Consider the following 27,685-nt stretch of genomic DNA (forward strand, 5'->3'; position numbering starts at 1 on the left):
CTCATCTGAGGTTTGGCTGTATATAAAACAGCACCACCTACAGAAAAATACAAGCAGAAACTCTGAGCATTTTCTCAGGCTGACACAGAAAATTAAATCCATGGTCTTTCCACTTCAGGCAGCCCATCATAGATTGCCTTTTTATCCCACCATTTAACATCCAACAGCTGCCTTCTGCACCATCCTCCAGCCGCCTAATCCCTGGAGATCCAGTTTCCTTCTCCATAAATGCAGCGGGGGAACTGCCTTGGTGGGGTTTGCTTTGCATGGGGACGTTCCCAGCTGTGCAGAGCAAGGTACAGTGCGACGGGTGACGAACACACTCACGTGGGCACCGTAGCTGCTAACGAGGGTTTATTTGTGGACAAGCATGCGCTCCAAGGGACTGTGCCCCTCTGCAGCTTTCTTCTTTAATACTCTCGACCTCTGCTCTGACTATTTTATGATTTGTTTTGTTGATCCTCAGTTCTTTTGTGAAAACTAGAGACAGGTTCTTACTCCGGATTTCAAGTGCTGTTTTAGAGTTGATGAAGTTCCTTTGTCCCTGCTTAATCCTGTGACGAGACGGGACCAATATTGGTGACGAGACAGGATCAAATATTCGTGTCCAGAAATAAAAGGTTATTGTAACCCAAGAGGACTTCATGCCAGAATAGAGACCACTCTGTTGTGAAGAATGCCCATTTACCTCCCCAGGCTTCAGGGGTAGGGATGGAGGAAAGGAGCGATTTCCACCCACACGCTCCCCAGACCCCGGGCACGACTGCTGCTGCTCCCAGGCAAGGGTTCGTCAGGGAAAACCCCATTATATCCCATTATACCCCATGATATTCCATGCTCCCTGCCCCTCAACCACAGGAATAACTTCAGAAGTAAACTTTAGTCCTTGAAAACCTTCCACCTCACAAGGACAGTCTTTAAAAACTGTCTTTACCTACAACCAGAGGTTGCTATGAACACCGAATGATTTAAGTACATAAAATGCCACTACTTTAGCAATTAAAATTACATGTTTCTGTATCATCCACAAACTACCTCAAAGACTAAGGAATATGCTTACTTACTCCCAACTTTTTATTTATAATTATAAGGAAATTAAAGCTGGCATCCTCCAGATCGTGGTCCAAACGCACGCTGTCTTGGGTGGACCCCTGCCCCCGGACTCCCACCCGGGTGCTGGGTGGCCCCAGCGGCCGCGGGTCCCTTGGAGCCCAGCCTGGCCTCGCACCCAGCTCTAAGGCAGAGGAAACCATCCCACCACCTGCGGAGAGACCTGTTACAAGCCAGGAACTGGTCTGAACGCAAAGCATTTACTCCGTTCGTTTGAATTAAGTTAAACCTACTAACGGCCGGTATCTCAGAGGCGGGGTGTGAAAACATCGATAGAGTACCCAAAAAATTTTGAGCCTCAGGGATGAGTAGCAAAGGATCAACTACAGCAGATGAAATCTCCCTGTTGCAGTTGTAACTCCAGGACAGCAGAGAGCACTACTGCACACAGAAAACGATACTAGGAGATTATGAGTATTACGTACTTACAACTAGAAAGTAGATAAGCAGAATAGCAAACATGACAAACCATTTTCTTCTTGTACAAAAAGAGCTAACAACATGTAATAGTTTAGCACCAACAGTACCAATTATGACACAGGAAAAAATAAATATTTGCAACACATTAAAAAGTGCTACTGTAGGAAGACAACATATATTTGAATATCCAATAGCCTAAGGGCTAAACTTCTCACAGAAACTTTATTTAGTGTTTAGAATTACCCTAACGTCTGGTTCCAGAGAAGGCAGGAGGAACTGCTTGGGCGCAGGAAGCTTTGCTTTACCAAATGTCCTAACACTGCTAAGGGAATCCAGGAGATCACAGCCAAATGGTCAAAGTCAGTAACATGTATATTAAAAATAAAGTACAGCGCTTCAAAGGAAAAAAAAAAGTTTTTTTAAACACTGCATGAGTTTTAAATTTGCTGGATGGATAACAGCATATTGTATGAGGTTTTAGTTGCAGACTACTAGCTAGTTCAAAAGAAATCAAAATACAATCCTTGTAACTTCAATCAATATTTAAAACTATATGGTCACAGCTGTAGATAATACCTTTCCACACCACAGTGGTTAGCCAAATTTCCCTTATCAGTGTAAACATATAACCTGTGAATGACACATCATTCCCACTGACAATGTTCTTGCCACTGTGTAGTGAAAGATAAGATTCGAGAACACGCCGTCCATAATTTATTTAGCCTAAACAGTATTAAATTGATACGAACTACCCGAACAATGCTCCGAATGAGGAGGAATCTATTAGCATTACATCCTAATTCTCAGCAGCCAGCTTCATTTTCTGTCCGATTGCACAAAAGTGTCGGGATGCAGCATCTATCCATGTTACTGTCAGTTTACACAGCAGTTTGAATATAGTTACCATAGCCTAAATTCTCAAGACAAGGACAAACGTAAATCTCCATAACCCAGTAATTGAAAGAGCCGGGGTGAAAGCTAAGTGCCCGCAGCAGAATGGGTAAGGCACACGGGCAAGGTCATAACGCTGAGCAGACAAGCAGGAACTCCAGATCATCTCAGCCCTCAACAGCAATAATCAGCAAATCTACAATCAACGACCTCCCCCCCGTCCGACAGCCTGGCCCTCTTAGATCTCACCCCCGTCATTTCAGGTATGTGCCTCGGGACACCCTGGTGCGCCCGGACTTCCTCCGCTGTCTCGTCCATACCCGTTGTCCCCCAGCAATCGCTGGTGCTCTGAACTGACAGGTATGTTGTTCCCTGGCTCTGCCGTCTCCACATCTCAGCACACTTCTGCTGACTCTTAACAGAAAGGCCACAGGCTGGAGAGGAACGTAGAGACAGGAGACACAACCACCCCCACAGAAGCTGCTAAGCCATTTCCAGGCAGGTAGCTTCAGAACAAAACACCAAACTCACCCAGTTCCTCAGAAGCCACAAGCTTTCACCAGCCAAGGTGAGAGATGGCGGCTTTTTCAACCCCATCGGTTTGCCTCTCTGGCAGGAACAGTAATTTACTTTTGACTTCACAGGCAGGAGGACCAGCACTGTGGAAACCTATCTCGTTGCCGTGACTGTTTCTGCAAGACATCTATACAAGCACCTTCTTCCCTAGGTCAGCACCTACTCTGAAATGCATTATATGGCTTCGTACTTCAAAATAAATTTCCCTTCTCCGAATTTTAAGCAGCTCAACTTCCTATAAAAAAAGTCTGGCATAAAGAGACTTTGGTGTAGTGGCTTATTAGCAAGCCCAACTCTCCCTACTGCTTCCCACATCTTTAGAATCACTGGAGAGAATAACTTTGCTTTGATTAGAGGAAAAACACCTCTCTCTCAGCTTCTGCCAGAGTGCCTGAAACCTGATGCTGATCTTGGGATGGGGACCTAGTGCTTGCGCAAGTAATTGAGAGGTTCACACAGGATGGAGAAGAAGCAAAGACCAACTCCAAACTAAACTGGATTGACGGACATCGCTCAGCAATGCTCAGGGCAGCGCTTTCAAGCTCTCAATGGAAAGATGTTTTTCCATGACCTTATAATTAGATAATTTCACTGGCTGTTTATCGCTGCTTCTCCCGTCCTGCCGGTCTGGGGAGGCTGAAGGCACACGGGCCCTGGGCTCCCTCGCTCCCCTGTGGCCGTTCGCTGGGCTGCAGCCCTCAAGGGGGACTTTGGATTTTCTTGGGATGCTTCAAGAATTAATATTTATTACATGCCTAAGATAATGAAAGATTTTAATATAGAAGATTTGTAAAATGAGAAGTACGATGCCCGTTTTTGATGTGCTGAATGCAGGAGGACCTGTGAATGGGCTTGTGCACTTTTATCAGAGCAGTAAACCGAGAGCCAGCGTCAGCAGCAGGACTGTGAATTGTTTTGAACAAACACGCGGCTGGTCAGGTCACCACCAAGGGCAAGGCCCCAATACCCAGACGTGAGGAGAGTTTTGACAAAAATATTGGCGTGTGGATAAAGAAGAAAGGCTAAACCTTGGAAACACTGTACTAAAAGCAATACAGTTTAAAAGCATTAACCGCATGTGTACTGCAACACTGGAATAAGCTGAATATACAGCTAAAATTGTCCATCTGGGTGACAGCAAAAGCAAACCAGCAAAGACAGCTGAACTTGTGCCTAGCATCTCCTGTCACAGCAAACCTCCCTGAAGGCATCTTCCCAGGTAACCAACCAGTGCTTGTAATACAACAAAACAAGAACCTTAATACTTTTTTATGGGTATGCCTTTGTTGGCAGCTTTTATGACATTGAAATGTAAATGAATCAATGCAAAAGGCTTCACTTTGGAATTTTGACTTAAAAAAAACAGTTTAAAAATAGACACAACTTGCACTACTAATAAAACTTGTATTCTTATACAACTAGGACACTCCATTTCAGTCAGTAATCCTCAATCGGGAAGTGGCTGTAAACCCTTTACAAGCTTGTGGTAAGAATACAGGGTAGTTCAAATAATTGAAACAAATATTTAGCAAATAGCTGCGTTCCTTTTCTTCAGACTGTTGTTTGCCCTGGTTCCCTTCCCAGCGCACGCCCATATTTAACAGCTCTGCTGAGGACACAGCTGCAGCTTCACTCAGCACTGGAGGACAGAAGCGAACGGTCCTTTCTTTAGCTGACCAGTTTGAGCGGAAACATAGAACCAATAATACCAGTAGCCAACGCATAACAATATCTAGTACAGTGACAGCTCTCCAGTTTTGCTTAGATCATCTGTGACATTAGGTCTTCTGGCAGATGAACATTTAAGGGCTTCTGTCGTGCAGCTAAGAACTTGTGATGAGCTGCTAGTCCTTCGAGTTGGGCTCAGTTTTCTGACTGCCGTTCCTTTTCTGATGCCTGGCCGTGCACGTGCCTGCAGCACGGTGACATCGCTACCACACCCCGGGAATACACTCATGGCTGTCTGGCAGTGGTTAGAGCCCAGGAGCCGTTTAAAGGCTTGCAAGTCTATCTCCTGCCACGTTTTACAGGTCGAACTGTAACTATCATAAGCAATAACATTCCTTTTCTCTTTTTTGATAGAAACTTATGTTTAACATTCTGGAAGACCTGCAACATGTGTGTGAAGTTCATAGCAAATTCGTGCTATCACTGGCACGTGTATTTTGAATAACAGGGACTTTTGAGGGTTACACGAGTGTACACAGATGTGAGCCAAGCCTCCCTGGCATCAGTGGAGAGCATTGATAACTTCAGCTGGTGTTGAAGCAGCTCGTGCACAGGGATAGCAGCCCTCTGTGTAGGCTTGCCCACTGTTTTCCACAGGCTGGAGCACAAAAGCACTCTTAATGCAACAGCTCTTGGCATTACGCTGAGCTGTGCATTGTCACACACAGCCTGCCCTTCCAGCAGGAACATCCTTGTCTTACATTCCTGAAGCGGTGCAATAAAACTATCCAAAATACACATGGCAACTTTCACCGGTTTGGAATTTACTCCTCTTCACACACCGTTAATGCTAAAGGGTGCACAGGACAGACAGATTTAAGATAGAAGAATTTTACAATCCTGTAGTAAAACGCATATTCTGTCACCAATATCCACCTACATCTTGAGTAGTATTTCTGAGTCTTCCAACCAGACTTAGCTCTAGCATATGTTAGTGCTACTTATTTCAACACTGAATTTTTTCCATTATTTCACTATAGCTTAAACACTCTTATGTTACTTTCAATATACTTTTAATTCTTACTGAAAAGTCAAACAATTTAAGAGGATGATAGATTTGGAAGCCAACCAAACTTAGCATCACCCCATTGGACAAATAGTAGGCAGTATACTTGTCTGGCTGTGAAAACATTTCATTTAGTCCCATCTCTCTTAAAAAAACAAACCACATTGTTTGAGAGTTTCGCTTAACACTTTTCCCAGATCAAAGCCTCATGAGCAGACCACCCCAAGGGTTTATTATAGCACTGCTGCTAGGACATGCATTTCCTGCAGCAGCTAACAATGAACATAGAAGGGCCAGTTAATCTTGTTTATTTTTAAGTCATGAATTTGGTCCATATGGCCCTTTAGTCTCTTGCCCCTCCTGAAATCATACACTGCAATCAGCAAGGTACGGGGGGGGGGAGTGGGGGAAATAGTCTTCATTCAAGCCTTCTTTAACTCAAAAGAGAAAGGCTGCATCAAGAAAAAAAAAATGCCATTTTCTACAGTTATGTATATCACCACACGCAGGTCTGAAGTGCTTCTCTGCAGCCTGTTCCAGTGTTCAGATAAATAGGTGTTTTCCTAACTTGAGTGTTTACAGTAGAATTCAAATATTTTCATTTCAAAGAGAAGTGTTTCTTTTTCTCCCCCCAAGCATCCGCATTAGTTTTATGCAGGAAGAAATACTTCAGAGTTGAGTAAGTCCTATACCATGCTTGATTTGCCACACTGTCAAAACGCAATGACTGACTTCTTAAAGTCAAAGGAGTGGAGTATCTGCAGCCACACCTAGCTAAAGAAGTGACTCATAACTTGGTTGTGACAGGTTTATAACTTTTCTTCTCCAGTGGAAAATGCACAAGTTGCAATTAAAATCTGGGTGAGGCTGAACAAACCCCAAAATGTTTGGAGTAATTCTGAAGTTATAATTGAAGTTGCACAGAATGGAGCAGCTGCGGCTGGGTGGGAATGAGACTTTGACATTTAGCAAAGTGTCACAGAACAGAAATCTTGCTGTCACAGATATGACTAATTCACTTCTGTGTCTGACATCCGTCTTCTCCAACTTGTGAAATCAAGATAATTTTTACTTTGATCTGAGAGAAGCAGAGGAATGAGCAATTCCATTCAAACCAAATAATACAAGTTCCCTTCAAAGGTAGCTTGAAAATGAATATTTTCACAAGATGTTCATAGTTCATCAGCTGCATAGGTCTTAAAACAGCATAAAGGGCCATCGCTGGATGGACAGCACATCAGAGAGAAGTGACACTGTCCCCCAAACCAAGTCTATTTAGATAAGAGACCACCATGTGTTCAGGGAAGCTAGCTTCTAAACCACTGGTAGAAAACACAGCAAGTGACAAAACAGGGATTTATTTGGTTTTCATTACATTAACAAGATTGCAAATATTTGGCTCCCATTTTAAACTGAAAGACTATAATGACACACCCCGTTCCTTTTTCTCAACTATTCCAGTTGAGAAAGAAATGGATAGCACCTCTGCAATGCCGAGCGTCTGGAACCGCGATGAACAAGCCCTGAAGCAAAATGGCAGGGACTGGCTCTGGGCAGAACAAAGCAAAGAACCACTTATGTCAAAGGAAATAATAACCTCAAAGCTAACTGAGATGAATCTAATTTGAAACAAGACGGAATTCCTAGCTTTCATGCAAATAAATCACACAACCCTCTGTAGCGCTGAGTAACAAGGGAAACTGTGCACGGGAAGGGAGGTCTTTTAAGGACTTTACCTGACGGCGGGGAAAGCACACATAGGAAACAACATCTAGGGTTTGCTGGCACTTTCTACTTTGGCGGAAGAAAACTGAAATGCAGAAACAGATTTACATCTTCACAGAACATACTATCTGAACTCATCTTAGAATTAAGGGCGGCTCTGATCGAAGCGATTACAACCTCATTACATTCAAACAGAGCATCTCCACAGCCATACTTTATGTCCTCTATGCTTTAAAATTATTTGTATGAGCCAAATCAACCAGAAGAAAGAGTGCAAACAGATGCAAATTGTTCTGTATGAGGGAATGGAAGGGATGATGGTATATGCTTTTGAATTGTTGTAGGAATATTTTGCTAAATGTCCAAAGATCCACTGCTGAGGAAGTAACGCACCTTCAAGGAGAATCAAAAGCAACAGTTACTCATTACCATCAAGCACATTACTCCTGCAAAGTGGTACGACGGGCAGGAGACAGGAGAGAGGATCTAGAGGAAGGACTTCTTCATTTTTGAAGAAAGAACCTGAAAATATGGCTTCTATGATAGCCTTCTCTGAAGGGCCCCAGTAACCTGGAGTGATCGGGGCAACAGGCAGAGTTTTCATACCTGCTGACAGTGGTACCTGGAGGAACTGGGTTGTTCAGCTTTCAGACAGCGGTTTCAGCTGCCTAGGCATAATCGGAGTCTGCGGAATGACAAACAGCGGAAGGCTTCAATGCAGGAGGAGGAACGTGCTGGGAAGAGAGACTAGGACATGCTGGTGGTGGTGTAGTGCTGCAGCAAACACAGAATAAAATTAAAGAGGCCAACTACCAACCATGAATCCACGTAGACTGAAATTACAAGGCAAAATACAAAGGCTACAGCATTGATCAAAATTACTGCCTGTCTGCCAGGGTGGCAAAGCTGACTGCAATATGCTAAAGGGTACCCAAGAAGAGAAAAGGGCAGGAAAGGCAAAGGTAAAGTCACTCATAATTTTCCCAATCTACATAGGCTGGGCCATAAAGGCCAAACTAGGAGGTAATCTCCAAACTTAATCTTAGCTACTACTAACTACTGTTTCATGGAACAGCAAGTTACTGCACAAAACGAGATGTAATCCCTGGCTTGGTCCTGAGTAAAATGCAAAACCATTTTCAAAACCACACCAATGCAATTTAGTAGAAAACTCTTGTGGGTCCTCAACCAGGCATATGAAGCAACCGTTTCCAAGACCCTCTCCAAGAAGCAACGTTTTTGACATTACTAAAAGTGTTTGATATAGAAGTGTTCACAGAGTGCTGAGAAGCTGCCTGAAGTTTTTGTTTAGCTCAAGATCTTTCCTTATCATGCCAGAGAGCAATTACTGGATCACAGCATGAAAAACACAATAGAACAGACATTTTCTTCCATCAGGAGGTGATTCAGCTATCGAAGAGTTTCTTCTGTTTCTATTTTGGGGAAAAAAATCACTGCTTTCAGATGTCTAAAGCTGACATTCACAAGGTATATTCATCATGACTGTCAGCTGCAGTGAAGGTCTCTGTGGTTCTTCTTCTGCTCCTCACGTTTTTTCCTCTCTAAAGCACCACATGAAACACCTGACAATACTACTGGAACATAAGCACGACAAGCAATTGTGACTAACTAGGGTACACTTCGCCCTTGCAGCTGTAAACAGAGAGCAAAGCATATGCCATCATCCCTTCCGTTCCCTCATGGAGAAGCTATCCACAACACCCAAACGAAATGTGCGGCAGCAGCCAAACTAGCGCTAGGGAAAAAAGGTTGTGCTGCTTCTTCCTGGAAGAGCTCCCCTCGCCGGTGCCGTGGATCAGCTGGGGCCAGGCTGGCACAGGCGGCTGCAATGCGTCACAGGGATTTCTGCACGGGACACACAGCCTGGTAGCAGCGAGGAAGGCGACGGTGCTGCTGGAGGACTGGCGTTTCGGGAGAGCAGGGAGCCGACAGAAAAGCTGAACCGCAAGTTTGAGGACATTAGGCTGGGCATGAAGGGACTCACTTGGCTGAGGGGCTTGGATGCAAGGACTCTGGTGCAGACAAAGAGATAGTCTTGATATGGTACATGACAATGTTCCAGAGAGAGCGGGGTCTGTAGCTCAGGGCTTTGGGACAGGTCTGAGAGCAGGCATCCACGTACGAGGGGGCGGGGGGGCAAAGACAACAAGGGCAGCAAACTGCTGGAGTTAAACAAAGTCCAGTCTAAGGTTGAGGACTGAAGTCCAGAATATGTTTATATACCATATTAATAAACACAGAGTAAAAAAATACAGGTAATAAGACCATATACAGGGCTAATAAGGTACCCTACCGACTTCTAAACCACAGATTTTCTCTGAAGTTGGAAGACTGACAAAAATTCCGTGGGAAAAAATCTGTTGCTCTTCTCACTTAAGAATAATCAGATGTTTTTATGTCAATTAGCATGTGATATGTATCTATTAGTGAAATCTGACTCTGTATGCCAACCAGTTGTATTTCACTCTATGATAAACTTTTTGAAAATATAAATACACTTTCAGCGTGCTTTGTTTTCAAAGCAATAGTCATGAAAGGCCACTACCAAACCACCAGCAGAGTTCAGGGCTTTGTTTAATCATGAACAGATAATAGGAAATACGATGAGAAACAACTGCTGATGAGTTGGCAACAACATTTCACACAGCATATGTCAGGGGGCACGAAGCAGCTGGCTGGGCAAGATACTATTTCGAGAGAACATTTGGAAACATCGCCGTCAGTAGCTTTTCTTGCTAAGTGTGGCAAGAGCAAAGCGTCACTTTCTTCTAAGCACAACTCCTAAATACATGACACTAAACGATTAAACTGGAAACAGCCACCGCAAACACTCCGTGCTTTAATTCTGAGAATTATACAAAAGTATTATACCCACTGCCATCCCACTGCTTGTGCAACAGCCTCTCCCCCTGGGCTCCCCCACGCATGGATAGCTGAGCACGGGAAAACTTTCCCAGCAATCCGATACAAGTGACAACACAAGCCTCCAGGTAGAAGCAAGCGAGCGGAGTAATATTTTAAGAAGGTTCCACACAAGTATAAGACAACTGTAAACAGTTCATAAACTGCAAAACACCCACCGATCACAGTGAGCTGAATCTTTTTCTATCAACACATTCTTTTGAATTTGAGTTCCAAACTTCAGAAAGCTTGTAAAAACTAACTAGTTCCTTCATTTTAATTAAATTCTTAATTGAATTCTTTGAATATAATCAGTGAGAACAGGTGCATTCTGCATATGAATTTACCTTTAAAAAAAAAAAGCACTTCGCAAGAATATAATACAACTTTAAAAAAGATCCTGCTCATAAAATTGCATACATTAGAAAATGAACAAATGCATGCACCCATTTCAAGAGACTAATTTAATTAATAGCTATTTTAACTTCAATTTTCCAATTAGCAGAATATCCTTAAAACAATTTACCTAGGTCAACATTTGAATTCTCTCTCAGATTATACATACTCATTAATTTACATGAGTTTATGGCATATAATGGCATCTAGTTCACTCCAAAATCACACATTAGCGCACAAAAAAGTGGAGGGGGGAAAAAAACCCACACACATACAAAAAATACTAAGGTAAGAAATAAGACTGAATATGTATTGTAGACTCCAACCATTTTGGTGGGAGGGACCTCCGGAGGTCATCTGGCCCGAACCCCTGCTTGAAGTAGGGTCACTTTTAAAAGGTAGATCAGGCAGCTCACAGCCTTGGCCAGTCGAGTCAAGACCTTCCCCCACCTCTGGGCCGCTGGTTCCAGCGTTAGACCACTCTCCTGCGAAGAGCCCTTTCCTCACATCTAATCTGAATTTCCCTTGCTGCAGCTTGCATCGACTGACTTTGGCTGTAAACCACCGAGCAGCAGCTGTCCTCTACCTTCCCCAGAGTCGCTCCCACAGCCTTGGATGGCTGAAGACATCCAAAACAGACACAAGAGATATCCAACAATTTTATTTGTTTTTAAAATTTTACCATTACACATACAGCTCACCATAATGGCAACATGATGCATGCAAAAAAGCTGGTAAGAATACTCAGTTTCCGCTGATTTTTTTACTTAACTTTTAAATTGATGTTTCTTGTTAAAAAATTTCTAGAAGCTCAGGTCATAGACTTGATTCATGACTAGTAGCTGTCATCAAGATTTAAGCAGACTCAGGCCAACAGTGTGACATAAAACCTCCCCTCTCGGTTCAGTAACGGAACAAAGCCAGTGTTTAGTCAAGCTGAAATAAGATTTCAAGGCACAAGATCCGTGGTTGATCTACACCTATTCTGCTCATAGCAAGCATAAATTTAATTTTTTTTATTTAAATATGTTTCTGTTGCTAATACAAAGCAATAAAAAACCCTTCAAAAATAAAAACTTCAAGACTTGAGTTCCTTTCAAAATAAAATTAATACCACTTGAATTTCCATTAGCGAAATACTCTTCATATCTTGATACAGAAGTTTCAGGTATCCATAAAATCATGACACACATATAATATTAATTTTATATATGGATATAGCTGGCTAATCACTATAGGCTAAACATGCAAGTCAATCAAAAAATAAAATGGACAACTTTCAACAGACAAGTAGGAGCTTTGCTAAGCACAGAACTTGCCCCACAAGTTCCCTCTGCAGAGCAGAGACTAGATAATAAAAGGCAACTAATACCCACTTCCCTTAAAAGATTACTTTCCTATACCTACAAAGGAGACACACTCAGAAGAGTGAGGTGAAAATAATTTCATTTAAATTTTTAAATACATAATACACTGCATAAGGAATAAACAATACAAATCAAGTAATCAATTCATAAATGGACACAGACATCACACCAAGACCTTAAAGAAAACTTAAGTCAAATGCATTTCTATATCTAAGGTGTCAGGAAGAGGCTGCAAGCCTTGAGCAGGAATCACCTCTGCAAGGAACCTTACTGAACTCAGGCAAGCGTCACCAAGTCCTTTTGCAGAAAGATCCCGAGGCATCTACAGGTGAACATCAGTTCCATAAGAGAGGAAGACTCACCACAGAGCACTTTATTTAGTGTTATTTTTCACTAACAAGTCGCTTACTCCATAAGGAAGAGGATATACTTTTCTCATTTGCATTCAAGACCACAGCTAACCAAGTCTCTGTTCATCAACCACTTTGCTTCTATTTCCTACAACCAACGTGATTTAGGAAACATACCTAACGTTTAAGACATGACAACATACCTTTCTAAGCACTTAGCACTTCCCTAGAAGCGATAAGGGCTTTAAAGCTTACATTATACCACCTTCTGAGGACTTCTAGGTCAAAAACACATCAACACAGGAGTTTTGGAAAACCACAAAATTAATTTTGATTTCTTTCTGCTCTTTGGGATTTAGGGACAAAAATTGCATCTTCACAGCTTTCAGTTATCTGTGCCGATTTAGGAAAAAAAAAACAATCAGCACAAGAGTCCAAAACTAAACGGAGCCTCAGTAATATTGGCAGCTTACAAGACCGGAGCGCGCACCCTCACAGCGCGCAGGCGGGACGCCAGGAAGGCGGGACGCCTGCACACCGGAGTTCAATGCTCTACGGCTCCAGGTGCACACAATTATTCTCTATTTACGAGACACCAGCTGTGTTTCCCGACACCATCACAGCTCCATCACCACCTGGGCTTCAAAGCCCCAGAGAGGGGACCCACCCCACGGGCTGCCTGCCTGAGGAGGACCGTCCCTCGCGCGCCTCTGGTCCCCAAACCGCCCCCAGGCAAGCCCTGACCCTCCACGAGCCCCTGCAGCCCGCGGGGGGCCAGGCCAGCTCCCCCTCCTCGCCCCGCAGCAGCCGTACGTGGTGACCCTTCAACTGCCCCTGGGTCTGGCACTCCCTGAACGAGCAAACGAGCCAGAAGCACGTTCATATTTTCAGGATACAACACAATTAAAGATCCGGGGGGGGGGGGGGAAGAGTAAAAATAAATCGGAAGGTATATGAACAAGGTTATTTCCACAGCGGTCCCCAGCCGGGGCCGAGGCCGCTACGGCAGTCCCGGCCCTTCGCGCCCCTTAACGTAAAGCTGCGTTCGTAATGGTGAGTTTGGAGCCCCCCGCTCCCTCGCTGCCTGCTTGCCGCCGCCCGGGAAGCGCCTCCGCGGCGCGGACCTCCTCCTCCGCCTCCCCTCTGAGCGCCAAGCCCGCCTGCACGCCCCGCCGGCAGGGCCTCCCCCGACCCGGGGGCCGCCACGGGCCGAGGAGCCGCCGCCGCTCCCCCGGCCCGGCCCGGCCCGGCCGCCCGCGCTCGCCCCCTCCCTGAGGGGAGCCGGGGCGATGACGTCACCGGATCAGGCCGACCGGCAATGGGCGCCATTTTGAAACCCCGAAACCTCCCGCGGCGGCAGCTCCGTGCGGCGGCGGCGGCTGCGACCCGCTCCCGGCCGGCGCCTCGCCCCGCGGCCCCCCGCCCCCGCCCCACCGGCACCGTGCGACATGGCAGGTGAGGCCGCGCGGGCCGGCTGCGCTGCGGCCCCGGCCCCGGCCCCGGCCCCGGCCCCGCTTCGCCCGCCGGGCGGAGGGCGCCGCGGGAGCCGGCGCGGCAGGCCGGGCCGCCCCGCGCCGCGAGGACCCGGGTGGCGGGAGGCGGCGCCCCGCCGGCGCGGGGGGCGCTGTGGGGAGCGGGGCTGTCCGCGGGGCGCCGGGCCAAGCCGCGGCGTGGGGCCGAGGCGGTGTGGCCTGGCCTGGGCCGAGCCGTGCGCCGGCGGAGCGGGCCCCGCTGGGGAAGGGGCTGGGCCGGGGCCGGGCTCGGGGGCAGCGGGGGCCGAGGGGTCGACGCGGGCTCCGCGGGGCGCCGGGCCGGGCGGGCGCCCCTCCCCTCACCGCCCTCTCTTCCCTCTTCAGGGGTGGCAGGAGGTGGAGGCGGCGGCGGCAGCAACGACTTCCAGTGGTGCTTCTCCCAGGTGAAGGGGGCTATCGACGAGGACGTGGCGGAAGGTAAGGGGAGGGCCGGGCCGCGGCGGCCCGCGGTCGTGCAGCCTCCGCCGTGCCACAGGCTCCCGGAGCCGGAGGCTCCCGTCCCCTGGCTCCCGCTCCTCAGGAGCCACGGGCACCAACACCCTTTTTTCCTTCCTCAACATCTGTGTCACGCCCGCGCTGAAGGAGCCGAGGCTGGGAATGGCTGAGCTGCAGCATCTCCCCAGTCCGTGCCCGAGGCTCGGAGGATGGGGGGTGTGTTGCAATGACTAAGCTAGCGCCTGTGCTTCCAGCGCGGTGTGCTTTTTTTTCGGGAGAGCATAATAGAGAAGACACGGTGGCTTCCTCCTATTCTCTAATTCTAATCATTAGGGAGAAGAGGTAATGACAGTGATAAAACACAGGAAAAAAAAACGCAAATGGAGTCTGTCAGGCTTGTCAAGTTTCACTCTGACGCAAAGAGAGCAACAGACAGTGTGCAGGTCTGTCATTTGTGCTTAATTTAAAAAGTAGGGTTTAAAGGCTTTCTGCAGCTGTGAAGAGATTTTATTCCTACTTGTTAACGTTTGGAAGCTATAAATAGGGGTATTTAAGTAGGGAAAATGGGCACACCTTTACACTTCTCTGAAACGTTCTAAGCACAGCATGCTTTGAAATGAGTAGAAAATAAGAAATGTTTTAATTGGAAAAAGTGTTTCTCTGTAGTATGTAGAAACGATGTGAAGTTTTGCTTGACTTTGATGAGAAAATTCTTTTTTTCCTAAATTTTCTGTGTTCGAACTGTTCAGGCTGGCAATAGTGTTTAGAAAAGAGGGGGTGAAGTATGTGTGTGAAACATAATTCTGTGCTGTTTATTTGATGTTTACTGCATTAACTGAAATAGCTGTATTTACTGTATTAAGCGAAATAACTTAAAGTGCCAGTGTGTGGTCATCTGGGGTTTTGGATTTTTTTTTTTTTTTTTTTTTTACTGGATGCAGTAAATATTTTTTCTTACTGTCTACTACTGGGAAATTACGCTGACAGTGTTTCCATTTTCATGCCACTTGTTTGGCATTCCACGTAAAATAATAGCTATGGGAGAAATAGACTTGAAAACTGCTCAAGAAACTAGTACTCAGACTCAGTTGTTCTTCCCTTTTTTTTTCCCCCCAAATATATTTTGTTACTTGTACTATTGTTCTGAAGTTCCCAGAATTCTTATGAAAATGTATTTAAGTAGCTTTTATGAGCTTCCCAAATAGTCCTTTTTTTCTTAGTAACTATCATCTATGTGACTAAAAGGCAGTTTTCCATGTTGCAAAAAATACATTTCTATGAGCACCTTACTTCCCAGCTAATCACTGAGCAACATGAGTTTGAGTAGAGCTGGAAAGCTTCTCGTTTTTGAAACACCAGCATGTCTTAAACCCAGTTAATTATTTAAGTGCGTAACAGGACTGTTCAAAGAGGAACTTACATTACTGATGAGAGACATCACCGTGGCAGAGCTCTTAGGTTAGGGAGGGGAAAGCTCTCTGTTTTGAGTAACTAGGAGTGGTAAGGGAAAATAGTGATGATGCTGCTCAACATTTTTACCCTGGATTTTCCGAGATGTACCTATTGATGTGACTTTTCCTGGAGTGAGGACTTCAGATTGTGCGTGCTGCTACTACATATGAGGAATTTAATTTTCTTCATACAGCAATTAATACAAGTAATCATTCAGCACCCAGTTTTGCAGACTTGGTACTGGAGTTTCATTTTCCTACTGGAATACGAGAACTACTTACAGTTTTTGTGACTCATTGTCTTTATTTTGGTTTGTGGACTTTCCCTACCTGTTAGTTTTTGCCTTGAAATTGCAATTAAATAAAGAAAATATACAATTTATTTGCTAATAATTGCCTGAATTTGATTCAGCAGTATGTAATAAGAGTGCAAATCCATTGCTAGATTTTTGGCCCCAGTTATGGAAATATTTACTCATTACCATTTTTTAAAACATCTTTTGCCAAACTGCCCATCTGAACCTATTTTATGGGCCACTGTTACCTTGAAATAGCCTTGCTGCAAATATTACATAAAACCGCTGTGAATTTTATGTAAATTTTTGTGATAGTGAAAACTTGCTATTTCTGTAAATTTTGTGAAAAATAAGCTCTATAGAGAAGATCTGAAAATGACAACATAAAGTAGCTGTCAAACATATTAAATGCAGACTTCTTTGCTAAATGTTCTTGGAAACGATTCATTCAGTAGTTGAAATTACGAAGCCTGATAGTCAGGCAACTTTTTGTTAAAGTCACTTCTTTTTGAAGTGCAATTCTAGAATACATTTCATACTCAATAGTTGCTTCTCATGTGTAATGCTTTAATAAAAATATTAACATGGCTATGACAAATTGCTATAGTTAGATTTGCAACTGCCATTTCCATTCCCAGGATTTTTTCTAACTAGGTCATTAATATAGAAAACCACTTTGTCTCCTCTTTGTCTTTTCTGTGTATTCACTTTCTTCAGCGCGTAATCTTTGACATCTGTACAGTGCTCTGTTTAAATAAATAGAAGAGCAGTGTTTATGTGACCAATCTGGCCATTTCAGAAAGATCAGGAAAATATACCAGTTACTGAAATATGTAGTTTTCTAAAGCAGAAAAGTTTAATTGGATTCAAGGAGGAGGATTGGAGGATAAAGTAGATCTTGAATGAAAGAATTGATATTGAGGATGGCAACAAGCTTGATTGGGAAAAAAAAAAAGGTAATTTAAAATTGTATTGTAGTTTTGTTGCTAGTGTAAGACTATTGATAACTAAATCATACTGATTGCCTGTGAAACTTGTTATTCTTGGATTACCTTTTTTGGTAGAAAGTAGCTTTCTAAATACAGGCCCTTTTTTTTTTATAATGCTGTCTGAGACCTAATCAGTTTTGTGATTTCAGTGTTTAATTTGTTTTGCATGTTCAAAAAGTTCTGTTTGGGGGTTTTTGGCAAGCAAAATATGAAACAGTTTATTAAATAATGTGCAGATGTTCTGCATATAATTCATGCCCACTTCTGGATGTAATTAACAGAATATATTTTTATATATATGTAGTGGGCACGATAAATCTTCCTAACTGACTTGTGCTAGTGACGAGTTGGAGATACTGGGAAGAATGTCTCATCCGTGTTAGAATGTGAACCTGTATGCTGTGGAGATCATGGGTTTCCTGTTACTGACATTGGGATTTCTTTGGGTTTTTCAAAGCAGTCGGTATGGCTTTTTGGATTGTGATGAACTGTTCCCTTCTGTAAATGCTGTTTCAATTTGGCACTGGTTAGATACATCTTCCTGTTTCAGATATAAGCGGCTTTAAGGCTATGGTTACTCCACTAAATGAAACAGGTACTGCTCTCCTCTTGGAGCTTCATCAGCTTAAGTCTTAAATGGTTTTAAGTGTTATATTTGAAACCATTTTTGAAACAGCTGAGTGTAAAGCCTAGTCTTGCACATAAATGCTGGACATGGTGCCCTTTTGTAACAGACAAGGGCTCCTTGGAAGCTCCCGTTCATTAACTTGAAGATGAACCTCTGTAAGGTATTTCACATGAGCAAAACTTCTGTTTTTCAAAAAAAGTTGTCATTGACTTTCAGAACACTTGTCTTGTTGTATTGGATTTTCTACTTGTTAAGAAATTTTGTATCTCCGTTTAAAGATCAAAGAAAAATACTGTTTTTTTTTAATTCTCCAACTACTAATTGGTATTGACAGTACTGATAAACTAAAAGATACCTTGTTATCATCAGTTCAACAAATTCTTTACTTCTGTTTTAAAGCTTGTTACAGTGCTAAGTAAGTCCACCTCAGAAGTTTGTCAGAATGCAGAACACGAATAGAGAAGCAAACCATGATCTAATAAAAATATATTGTACTATAATTCTGTAATTGTTCTCAAGTCTGGATACAAGAGACTTAAAAACACTCTTAGTGTTAAATCGTCTTTACAAATCAGTGGTTTAAAAATGTTCTCATGTGTTGTTCAGGAGTTTAACTGGCCTATTCTCACTGTTTTTTAAAGCAAATTCTGGCATGATTTCAGATTTTTAAAAAAAAATTCCAAAAGAGGTACAGCTTTTTGACATCTGTTTAAAATTGCATGGAAGAAATGACAGGATTGGTTGCTATCTTTAAGGTTTGGTTTTTTTTTTCCTGTAAGAACTGGAAAATATGGTAATTAATGACTCCATTGTTAACCCATGTGTATTGTTTCCTTTCATCATAAATAAATGGTTATCCCTGAAGATGTCACTTTGTACTGGAATGGAGCAGAAGGTGGGCTTGTAAGCTGTGTTTTGGGTTTGCGTTTTTTTTTTCCCCTTGACAAACAGTGTTTTGCCATAAACAGGACTTCAGATGCCTGCTCTTTGGCTCTCCCTAAAACATTATGCACTTATCCCTGGTTTAAGGTGATATGTAGTAGTTTGCTTTTGCCTTGATCCTTTGACAGTTTACCACATCTCTACTCCCCAAAGAGCTGTTGTGAATATTCTGAAGAGCCACCGTTTCTTGCAGGGACCAAAGATTTTGAAAGTTTCCTTGATCTTCCCTGCTTTGTGTGTGTTTATGTGGTGTTCTGCATGATACATATGATGACATAATATCGACTTTGGGAAATGTTTTGGTGGTTTTTAAATGTGGGCAGAAATAATATTTTGCAAACAGTTTTGACCTGAGCACATGTTACATATTGGTTTCCTGTTGGAGAAAGTAGCCTTATTGTTTCAGGTAGACCACTTTAATCCCGAGTCTTCGAACAACCCATGGACCAAGAATTTGCCTTTACCCTTTATTCCACAACACACTATTACCTAAAAATGTTGTTCTCAGCCAGTAGTATTTAATAAGAAGTGTTCCTTTTGAATTCCAGTTCTGTCAGACAACAAAAAAACCAGGGTGTTATGCCACTGGAAGGTAAATTGCACTATCTTACTGTATTTTAATGTATAAGTAACTCTGGAAGGTGTTGTGTGTGAGAAATGCAATGTTAGTGAACTTTTGGAAGTCTCTCTCTCATAATCATTAGAGTATGACTACTCATAGTGAGGAAGCCCAGATTTACAAGTGAATAGCTATGCTTTAAAAAAAAAAAGCTCCAGGTGATCTTCAGGCTTCATAAAAGTAGTCGTGTCAAGTATGGTTTTCTGTGGAGAAAAGAATCTGTCCTGCCAGCTAACATACTTCCAGTGAATTAATATCTGTAGTCTTTACCATGATATCAAATTTTGATTCTTTTTTTTTTCTGGCATGTGCACATGATCGGTTAATGCAACTGCAGGGACAGGAGGAGGAGTATGAATATATAAGTGCAAAAATGTTTAGCATTCTGAGAATTGGGAAAATGATATCTATCTTTTTTGTAAAGGAAACTACGAAATTTACGGCCTAGGTGGAGACCTTTAAAGGCAGTCAGAAGTGGTTCATAAATGCCTTAACTTGCTGTTGAAGTTCACCCATAGCTTTTGTATCTAGAACCTTTCTCCTCACTCAGATACATAAAAGAAAGTTAGGACAATCTTGTCAGAAAACTACAGATGTGTAGGTTTATGGGCATTAAGGGGAAAAAAATTCTCAATACCAGTGAAAGATGGAAAGTGGAATATTAAAGAACAGGTAAGGAAATCCTTTAAAAGACTTAAACAACCACTAGGCTACAAAGGAAGACAAATTACTCGGTGTAGCTGGATGATATTTTGATTAACCTGTGAAGCTGCGGGAATGCACAGTTTATGAATGTATGATAAACAGTTGGGGTAAGCAATAGGTATCAATTCCAGAGCTGTAAGGTGGGAACACAAAATAAAACATTTTGAGTAGTGGGGATACAGAAATTAGTACAAGTCTTTACGTCTGTACTGTTAATCTGTGAACAGTGAAAGCCACTGCCATTTGTCTCTCTGCAGAATGGTAGGCTGTGATGACAGCAGGTTGTATTACCTATTGACCCAAGAAATCTTTGATACGGGTCCCACGTGCACTCTCATTACTGTGCCATTTGTTGAGTATTTTAACATCTGGGGGAAAAGCTTAATCAAAAATGACAAAACCCACTTTATTTAAATCTAAAAAAAAAAAGGACAGGAAGATGTGAGAGCCGCAACTGGAAGAGAAATTTTATTTACCTATCATGTTAAGACTTAATTTATTAACTCCTAATAAAAGTACAATGAAAAGCATGAAAATTAGCTACTTAGAAAAAAAACTAACAGAATAACATGAATTAATTAAATATACTTCCAGTAGGAGAAAGCTTATTGAATTACTATTCCAGAGGTCAAAAAATAATACTGAGGCAATAGATTTGCACACAAAATACTGGATTGTGTCATGAATATTATAAATAGCCTCCGTAATTTCTCATTGCTTGTAAGAAAAGGCATAGCAAGCTTTGGCAAGCATGAAGGTAAAGTTTATTTCTGTCTTACTGAACTTCAGCTTCACTGGTCTCTTTTCTTGGTGCTGCTTTACCCTTTCTTTGTGCTAACACATACAGACAACTACATGCACTTTAAACTCAATGAAGACAGTTGGTTTTGTTTTGGTTTTTTTTTTAAATATAATTCAAAGGACTTCCAGCATCAAATTATGATCTGGTTCCATTGAAAAGACAATGCAAATTTAAATAAATGAGGGAATTGCAGTAATTGTCTTTTATGAGATGCAAACTCTTAGGTGACTGTTAAATCAGCTGAACAAGTGTTTGGTTTGGGGGAGTTTGCTGGGCAGCCTGGTCTTTGGAACAGGTCTTGGGAACAGTTCGACACCTTATGTTGCTTCTTTTCTACCAGTTTGTTACAGCACTCCGAACAGAATGGCCTGCGCGCTCGCTGCTCAGAAGCCAAGTGGCTTAGCTCCAGACAGGGTCCAGGACACGCAGGAGCTGGCAGTCTTTCCGAGAGAAATGCTCTTGTTTGTAGTTTGCCACGGCCTGTCAGTGGCAGCGCTGACTTCAACCAGCTTCTGCTGCTTCTTGAGCTGTACCGTGCTGGCCAAGCCGCTGCGCTTCTGTTGAAGCGGCTAGGTGCCCTGTTCGTGCCCTTGGTTGACCTTAAATCTGTTCAACGATTTAAACTAGTTCAAAAAGCATAGTTATTTTGGACTAAGTTAAACTCTACCAGGTACTTAAAGGCAATTTAAGCCATTTTGGAAGTTGTTTGAGCATTAGGGCATAAAAAATTGTCAGCCTGATGGATACTTTAGGCTGGCCAAGTGCTTAGCAGTGTAAGCTGGAAGAAATTTGGTCTGAGCAAAACTATACCACCTTTGGTTTATTCTCCTGACTTCTGATACATAACACTTCTGTGTTAACTCTTCAAATAAATCATAAAAGTGGAAATCTAAAAATTGAGTATATAAAGTGACATATTCTGAAAAATAGGTGATTTTGAGTAACTTCTATGTATATGTATATTGTCAAGTGATTATTGATAGCTTTAAAATTCAGCTCACCTTTCAGTGCAATTCAGAGAGAGAAATCTGATTTCTATCAACTGTTAAATTAAGAAACAATATTTTAGGAAATATTTTAGGAGCAATAATAGCAATACCAATCTTAGTCCATCCTCATTGCAGAGTAATACTACTCTCTCTCATTGACCATTCTGGCAGCCACAGTATGGAGCATCCTCATTCACCCAGAAGCAAATCAGTGAAAGGTACAGAAATGAGAGAGAAGGGAGATGCTGAGGACTGGAAATCAGTGCTGAAGTCAGAAACCTGCCGTAACTGAAATTCTGGTAGTGCTTGCCTGCCTCAACACGTAGAGGATGAGGGTAGGTCTGGTTAGAAGCAGAGTGCCTGCCAGCAGCTCTCTGCTGTCGCCTGGTGTGATAACTGTAGTGATACAAATTGAAGAACTGTCAAACTTTACACCAACTGCTTCCCCTCTCCCCACCCCAGAAGCCTTTTAATGCAAACAGATACCACTGGTGATGTTTAGGGAGTGTTCTCTTGCAATTATTGTAAATCAAGTAACAAGCAGTTCTAAGGCCCTGTGTGTCTGTAACTTGTTAAGCTCAAATATGATTTTGGTTTTTAAAACATTTTTTCTATTATTTACCGTTTAGCAGATGTTAGCCTCTAAATTTCTTCATTCTCTTTGATAATCTGTTCCCTCTAATGGGTCTTTTTTCTTTTGCTAATCTTACTTGCTCCTTTTAGATTTTTTTTTATTTGTCTCTATTTGAGTCTTCTCTCTAGTTGCTCTGAAACAATGGTTCCTTGCCGTTCTCTGCATTGCCCCGACTGACCATGTTTTTCACCAGTCGTACCTCGGAATGGTATGTTGTCACTGTCTGTTGCAGAAGAGAGCTCTGTTCTTTCTGACGTCATGTCTTACAGTTCAGCACAATGTCACAGGGAGATCCCAACTTCTGATTTCCAAGTTGATTTAGGAGCACGTAACCTGCACTTACCCCCTTCTAGGCTCTCTGCTTCATTCCCCTGAACTGTAGGAGGCCATACAGCTTTCTCCAGCTGTAGAATAAAATGCTCTGTAGAATAACAGTGTGTGTTGGAGGGAAAGGTGTGTCACCTTTGATCTTGATTACAGGCACAGAAATGTTCTTTCTATGTTTAGTTCCCACTGGCAATCTCCCTTACAGTTTATGCCAGCCATCTGGCTTTGGTCCAGATGCAGTCATTTCCTCTCAAAGCATGAGCCTCTTCAGAAAGTTTCATAGTCCTTAAAGCAGTTCATTCTTTGGATCTCCGGGACAGATCATGGAAAAAGGTGCTGTGTATTAAAAATATTTTTCAAGGGAAGGACAGGACACAGGTCTGCTAACATGCATTCTTTTGTCAGTCTGTGTACTGAATGCGAAGCGGTGTGTTGTTCATTACATATTTGGAAAATTTTAAGTTAAAATTCCCTAGAAGTTGGAGCAGCCCTCTTTTTAGATAATGTTCGAAAACAGTGACTGACTGACTTCCTTAAATGTCTGAGGAGTGTGCTTTTGACAAAAGTCTTTGTATAGCTTATAAGAACGAGAGAGAAGTTGATACTGCTTGTGTCTAGTTAGTGTTAGTCCTAAGCATGGACTGCAGCTGCAAATTCATTAATCTACTGGGTGAGCTATGAAGTAATTACGTTTTTTCAGTTTTTAGGTTTTAACTGAATTAGCAATGTGCAGCCAGCTTAGAGAGGAAAAGTTCACGGTAGCTAATTTTAGGCATCTAGTTTAAATGTTCTGGATCTCTTTGCATTCTCCATTACCTAAACAGAGAGCCCAGGCGTTGATATCGGTGTCAGTTAGAAATACCTAGTATGAATCCTTTGTGGGTTTAAATTAGTTTGCTGGTACAAGATTGCAGTCATTGCAGAATCCTAACAAATTTTGGTCTCTGTCATCCTGTTCCCCTTTGCGCCCCAGTATAACTAGCCCAGGAGGCTTTGGAAGTTACAGAACTTGAACAGATTTATGACAGGAGTTTTGTGGTACAGGGAGGTTAATATTCAGCAGTGATGCTAAAAGGCTTAGAGCACTTATACTGAATTTTGAAACATCTATCAAGGCTTACAGGACAATCTCCTGAGTCACTGAGAATGGTTTCCAGTACATTATTATAAAGATGGGTATTTGTAGCCTTCTAATGTGTTGGGAGGGTGTTTACTACCCGTGGAAGTGCTTAGTGCTTTTAAATTTGGGGATTCTACAGAATCATAATTTAGTTGCTAGCAATCCTTTTAATATACCAGCTTTGAAAACAGCTAGGAGTTTCCTACTCTGTATATAGACTGTAACTTAAGTTAGAACTCCTTTCCAAAAGTGAGGCTAAAAATTAATTTTTCATGCCTGGAAAGAAATATTGCCAGACTAATATCTTATTGTAAAGCCATAGGTCTTGCTGATCTCCATAGTTTACAGGAGGATAGTTTACTTGGCTACTTCCAGAACAGAGAGTGCTAGCCACACTGGAACAAAAATGGAGGGAAAGTTGGACAAACCTCTCTGTTTCTGGAAAATCATAACTACAAAGGTGTCTTGTATATGAGAAGAGTGCATTAGGATGCTGTACATGAGCAAATATCATGATAGTTTGTCTTTCCTCACCCTTTTGTACCTTTCATTGTGAGTTATTTTGCTAGTGTGGAGAAAAGGCTGAAATATTCAGCTGGGAAGTAAGACTGGTGCTTGTACACATAAGAAAAAGTTATGACATATAATAAAAAAGCTTTAAAAATTCCAAAGTTAATGAGATGATTAAGAACCTGCAAAGGCTTGCTTTGTTTTTTTCTAAATGTTTTAAGCTGACTTGGAAATAAAGAGTGAATGTAGATGGGTAAAGTATGTTGAGCAGAACACAGTGATTGGTTTGGAATGAATTTGGTGATTTACCTGTAGTCTCATAGTTTTTTTTTTTTTTTTTATTTTACCTGCTTTGAGATAGTATAGTGCTGAGGATACTGGATGGAATTATTTTGGGAATCGATGTACTTCTATTAAACACGCCTATAGGGAAAACTGGTTTTAATTCATACTTTTATATATAAAAAAAGTATGGTGATGTTAAAAAAAAAAAAAAAAAGTTGATTCATCATATTCCAAATTTTTTAACTTAAACAATATTTGAAGAAAGTCTCTATATTTTTGTCCTGATGTGCCCCCTCCACTTACCTATTGCCATATAGCATGTTGGTGATAGATGTTGGCACGTTGGCAACATACAATTTCAAGCTGTTTTTTCCAGTTGGTAGTCAATTAGGAAAAAGAGTCAATTAGGAAAAATGGCATGATCATTTTACCTATGAATGTTGTTTATGCTCTTCTCCCTGTGCTTTTTGTTTAAAACCATAGAATTTGGGTAGAGTCTGTGTTTTAGCATGTTTCCACAGTTCTTAACGTAAAGGAACCCAAGATTATGTTTGGCTAGGTAGCACTGCTAGTAAATAATAGCTGTGTCGGACAAATTATGTTGACTTTACGTGCAAAATGGCACACAGTGTATTTTGAGCAAATAATTCAGTAAGTACTTCGATAGTGTACATGGGAGAAATTCTTTTCCCTTTCTGAAACTAAATGGAAAAGTGGTTTTTGTGACTTACTTTGAAAGAATTGCATATGTTAAGGAGTGTTTAAAAATACATATTAAAATACATATATTTAAAGATGTGTGTATGTATATATATCTTAAGATTTTATCAGTGTTGTGCTACTAGAAGCTCATAATTCTAAGGCAATTTCTAAAGTAAGAGATCATTTAGTACTAGTGAAACCTTTATACCATATGCTATTTTCTGTAGGTAACTACTTATTCCTGTGAACTCATTTTAGCAATTTGGAGAGGGGAAGGATTGTTTAGGGGTTTTTGTGTTTTCAATACTTTGTACATAGTCTGTTATGGAGGCAAATGGCCACGTACCAGAAATTGTCTACAAAATGTGGAATTGGTGCAAAGAGAATAGGGGGATTAATTTTTATTCTGACTGTGTTCATAGTGAAAAGCCAAAGAGTTTACTTCTTAATTACTTGGAAGGAAATCAACAACGAAGAGTCAGGTTTGCAAAGAGCTCTGTGGTTGATGACTTGAGAACTTGTGAGGTGGTGGTTGCTGTAGTTGGGTGGCACGATGGCAGGTGAGGATCACTGTGAATGGAGAGGGAGATGAGCTAGAGAGACTGGTTAGAAACTAGCAATGTGGTTAATTTTTAAAAGTAGGTCAACTGAGGAAAGATTGGTGTTTTCAGTATGGAGTACATGCAGAAAGGGTGTGGGTTTTGTTCTAATGTTTTGGGTCTGTTGAGGATTTGAGATTAGCCATCATCCTGTTCTTTACCAAAATGTAATCTTCTCATAACCTTTTAAAGAAAGATGAATATAAAAATAGACGTGTCCAGAAGCAGGTTAGTAATGCGATCTTAAAGGCTCGGATATATCTGTAGAAAGATTTTTTTTTAATAATAATTTTTCTAATCAAAGAAGGTAAATTGTGACCTTTATGCACTAGGAAAAACTGTTTCAAGGGCATCTGTTAATAAAAGATGAAATATAAATTATATATTGGGAAAACTGATTAGACTTCCTACTCACCTTCATAAGAGTGGGGGATTATTGAAAGGAATTTAAAAGATAGCACATCAAAATCAATACAGGAAAGTAGTTTTCATCTAGTAACCAATTGCAAACTCTGAAACTAATTGATATTATATACTTCAAATCTTACAATTTTTATACCTGCATAATATAATGAAATATTTGCATGGCTAGTAAGCAACAGTATGGATAAATGTTTACTTACGATTTTATGCCGAGTGGTTTGTTGGTTTTGCTACCATATGCCTAAAACCTGTGACAGACGTTTATAGCCCCTTATCTCTCTGCCCCTTGGTTAGAAATTGTTTAATGGCAATTATTTCTTTATTGCCACCTCCAAAGATTACTTGTGGCGTGCAGTGGTGAATAAATACTGGTTGTTTTCAAGGTTCAGTCCCAAGGGCGCTTAAGTCAGTTTAAACTGGAGGTCCTGCCATCTTTTCCTTTGCTCTCCTGTTCCTTCAGCTGCAATCATCCTTGCCTCTTGTTTGTTGTATACATGCTGATGCTTCTGCACAGGGTTGGTTCAGGAAGCTATATTGGAAGAATTTTCTTTCTTTTTTTTTTTTCCCCCTCCTTTGGCGGCGGGGGAAGCCCAGTTCAGGTTCCTGAACTAACTCCATGAATACTCAGCTCAGGGGAGAGGCAGGTATGCCTCAATCTCACTTTGATCAGTGCAAGCTGCAGTGCTGTTCCAAAGTAATACCGCAGATGAACCACTTTTGATATGATTCTTACTTTTGGAAGCTCTATGCAGGCATATCTCCTTTACGTATTTCAGCATTTACTGTCAACAGGTAGAATACACAGTTTGGATTCTTAAAACGATATGCCTTCTCTTTGGGATTGAAGGCCCTTGAAAGCTTAAAAAACTGAGAAATGAGGAAGTGGTTTAGATTGTAAACAAAATTTTGTTAGGCTTTGAAACATCACTTAATTTCTGGATACTGATGATGTAAATCAAGAAGTTGTGCTGTTGCATTGATACAAGTTGTAATTTGTTTTGTGTTCAAGTCTTGAAACATCTTGATTTGCTTTACACATTACAGTGCTATTTTATTTCTGTTCTGTTTACAGCTGATATTATTTCAACAGTTGAATTTAATTACTCTGGTGATCTTCTTGCAACAGGAGACAAAGGTGGCAGAGTGGTTATATTTCAAAGGGAACAAGAGGTCAGTGACTTGAAAAACAAAAGTGCTGTTACTACA

The 27,685-nt window shown here is 41.7% G+C and overlaps 1 protein-coding gene and 1 long non-coding RNA gene across 5 annotated transcripts in view; both read left to right on the forward strand.

The window, feature by feature from the left end:
* The first annotated feature begins 13,795 nt into the window (after nt 1-13,795).
* Nucleotides 13,796-27,685, forward strand: part of PPP2R2D (protein phosphatase 2 regulatory subunit Bdelta) — a 29,230-nt gene continuing 15,340 nt past the window's right edge. The window contains exons 1-3 of one of the 4 annotated variants that reach the window (XM_075155308.1): nt 13,796-13,946; nt 14,348-14,440; nt 27,552-27,649. In XM_075155308.1, coding sequence (XP_075011409.1) covers nt 13,940-13,946; nt 14,348-14,440; nt 27,552-27,649 — 198 coding nt within the window. In that variant the 5' untranslated portion in view covers nt 13,796-13,939. Of the gene's footprint in view, nt 13,947-14,347; nt 14,441-27,551; nt 27,650-27,685 lie in introns of those variants that run through there. The other 3 variants (XM_075155309.1, XM_075155311.1, XM_075155310.1) reach the window with 3 other exon arrangements.
* Nucleotides 14,447-18,483, forward strand: LOC142084505 (uncharacterized). Its single transcript, XR_012674386.1, has 2 exons — nt 14,447-14,901; nt 16,013-18,483. It is a non-coding gene; the product is annotated as an uncharacterized LOC142084505 (long non-coding RNA).

This window comes from Calonectris borealis, chromosome 7 (genome assembly GCF_964195595.1).
Source record: "Calonectris borealis chromosome 7, bCalBor7.hap1.2, whole genome shotgun sequence".
Classification (NCBI taxonomy): domain Eukaryota; kingdom Metazoa; phylum Chordata; class Aves; order Procellariiformes; family Procellariidae; genus Calonectris; species Calonectris borealis.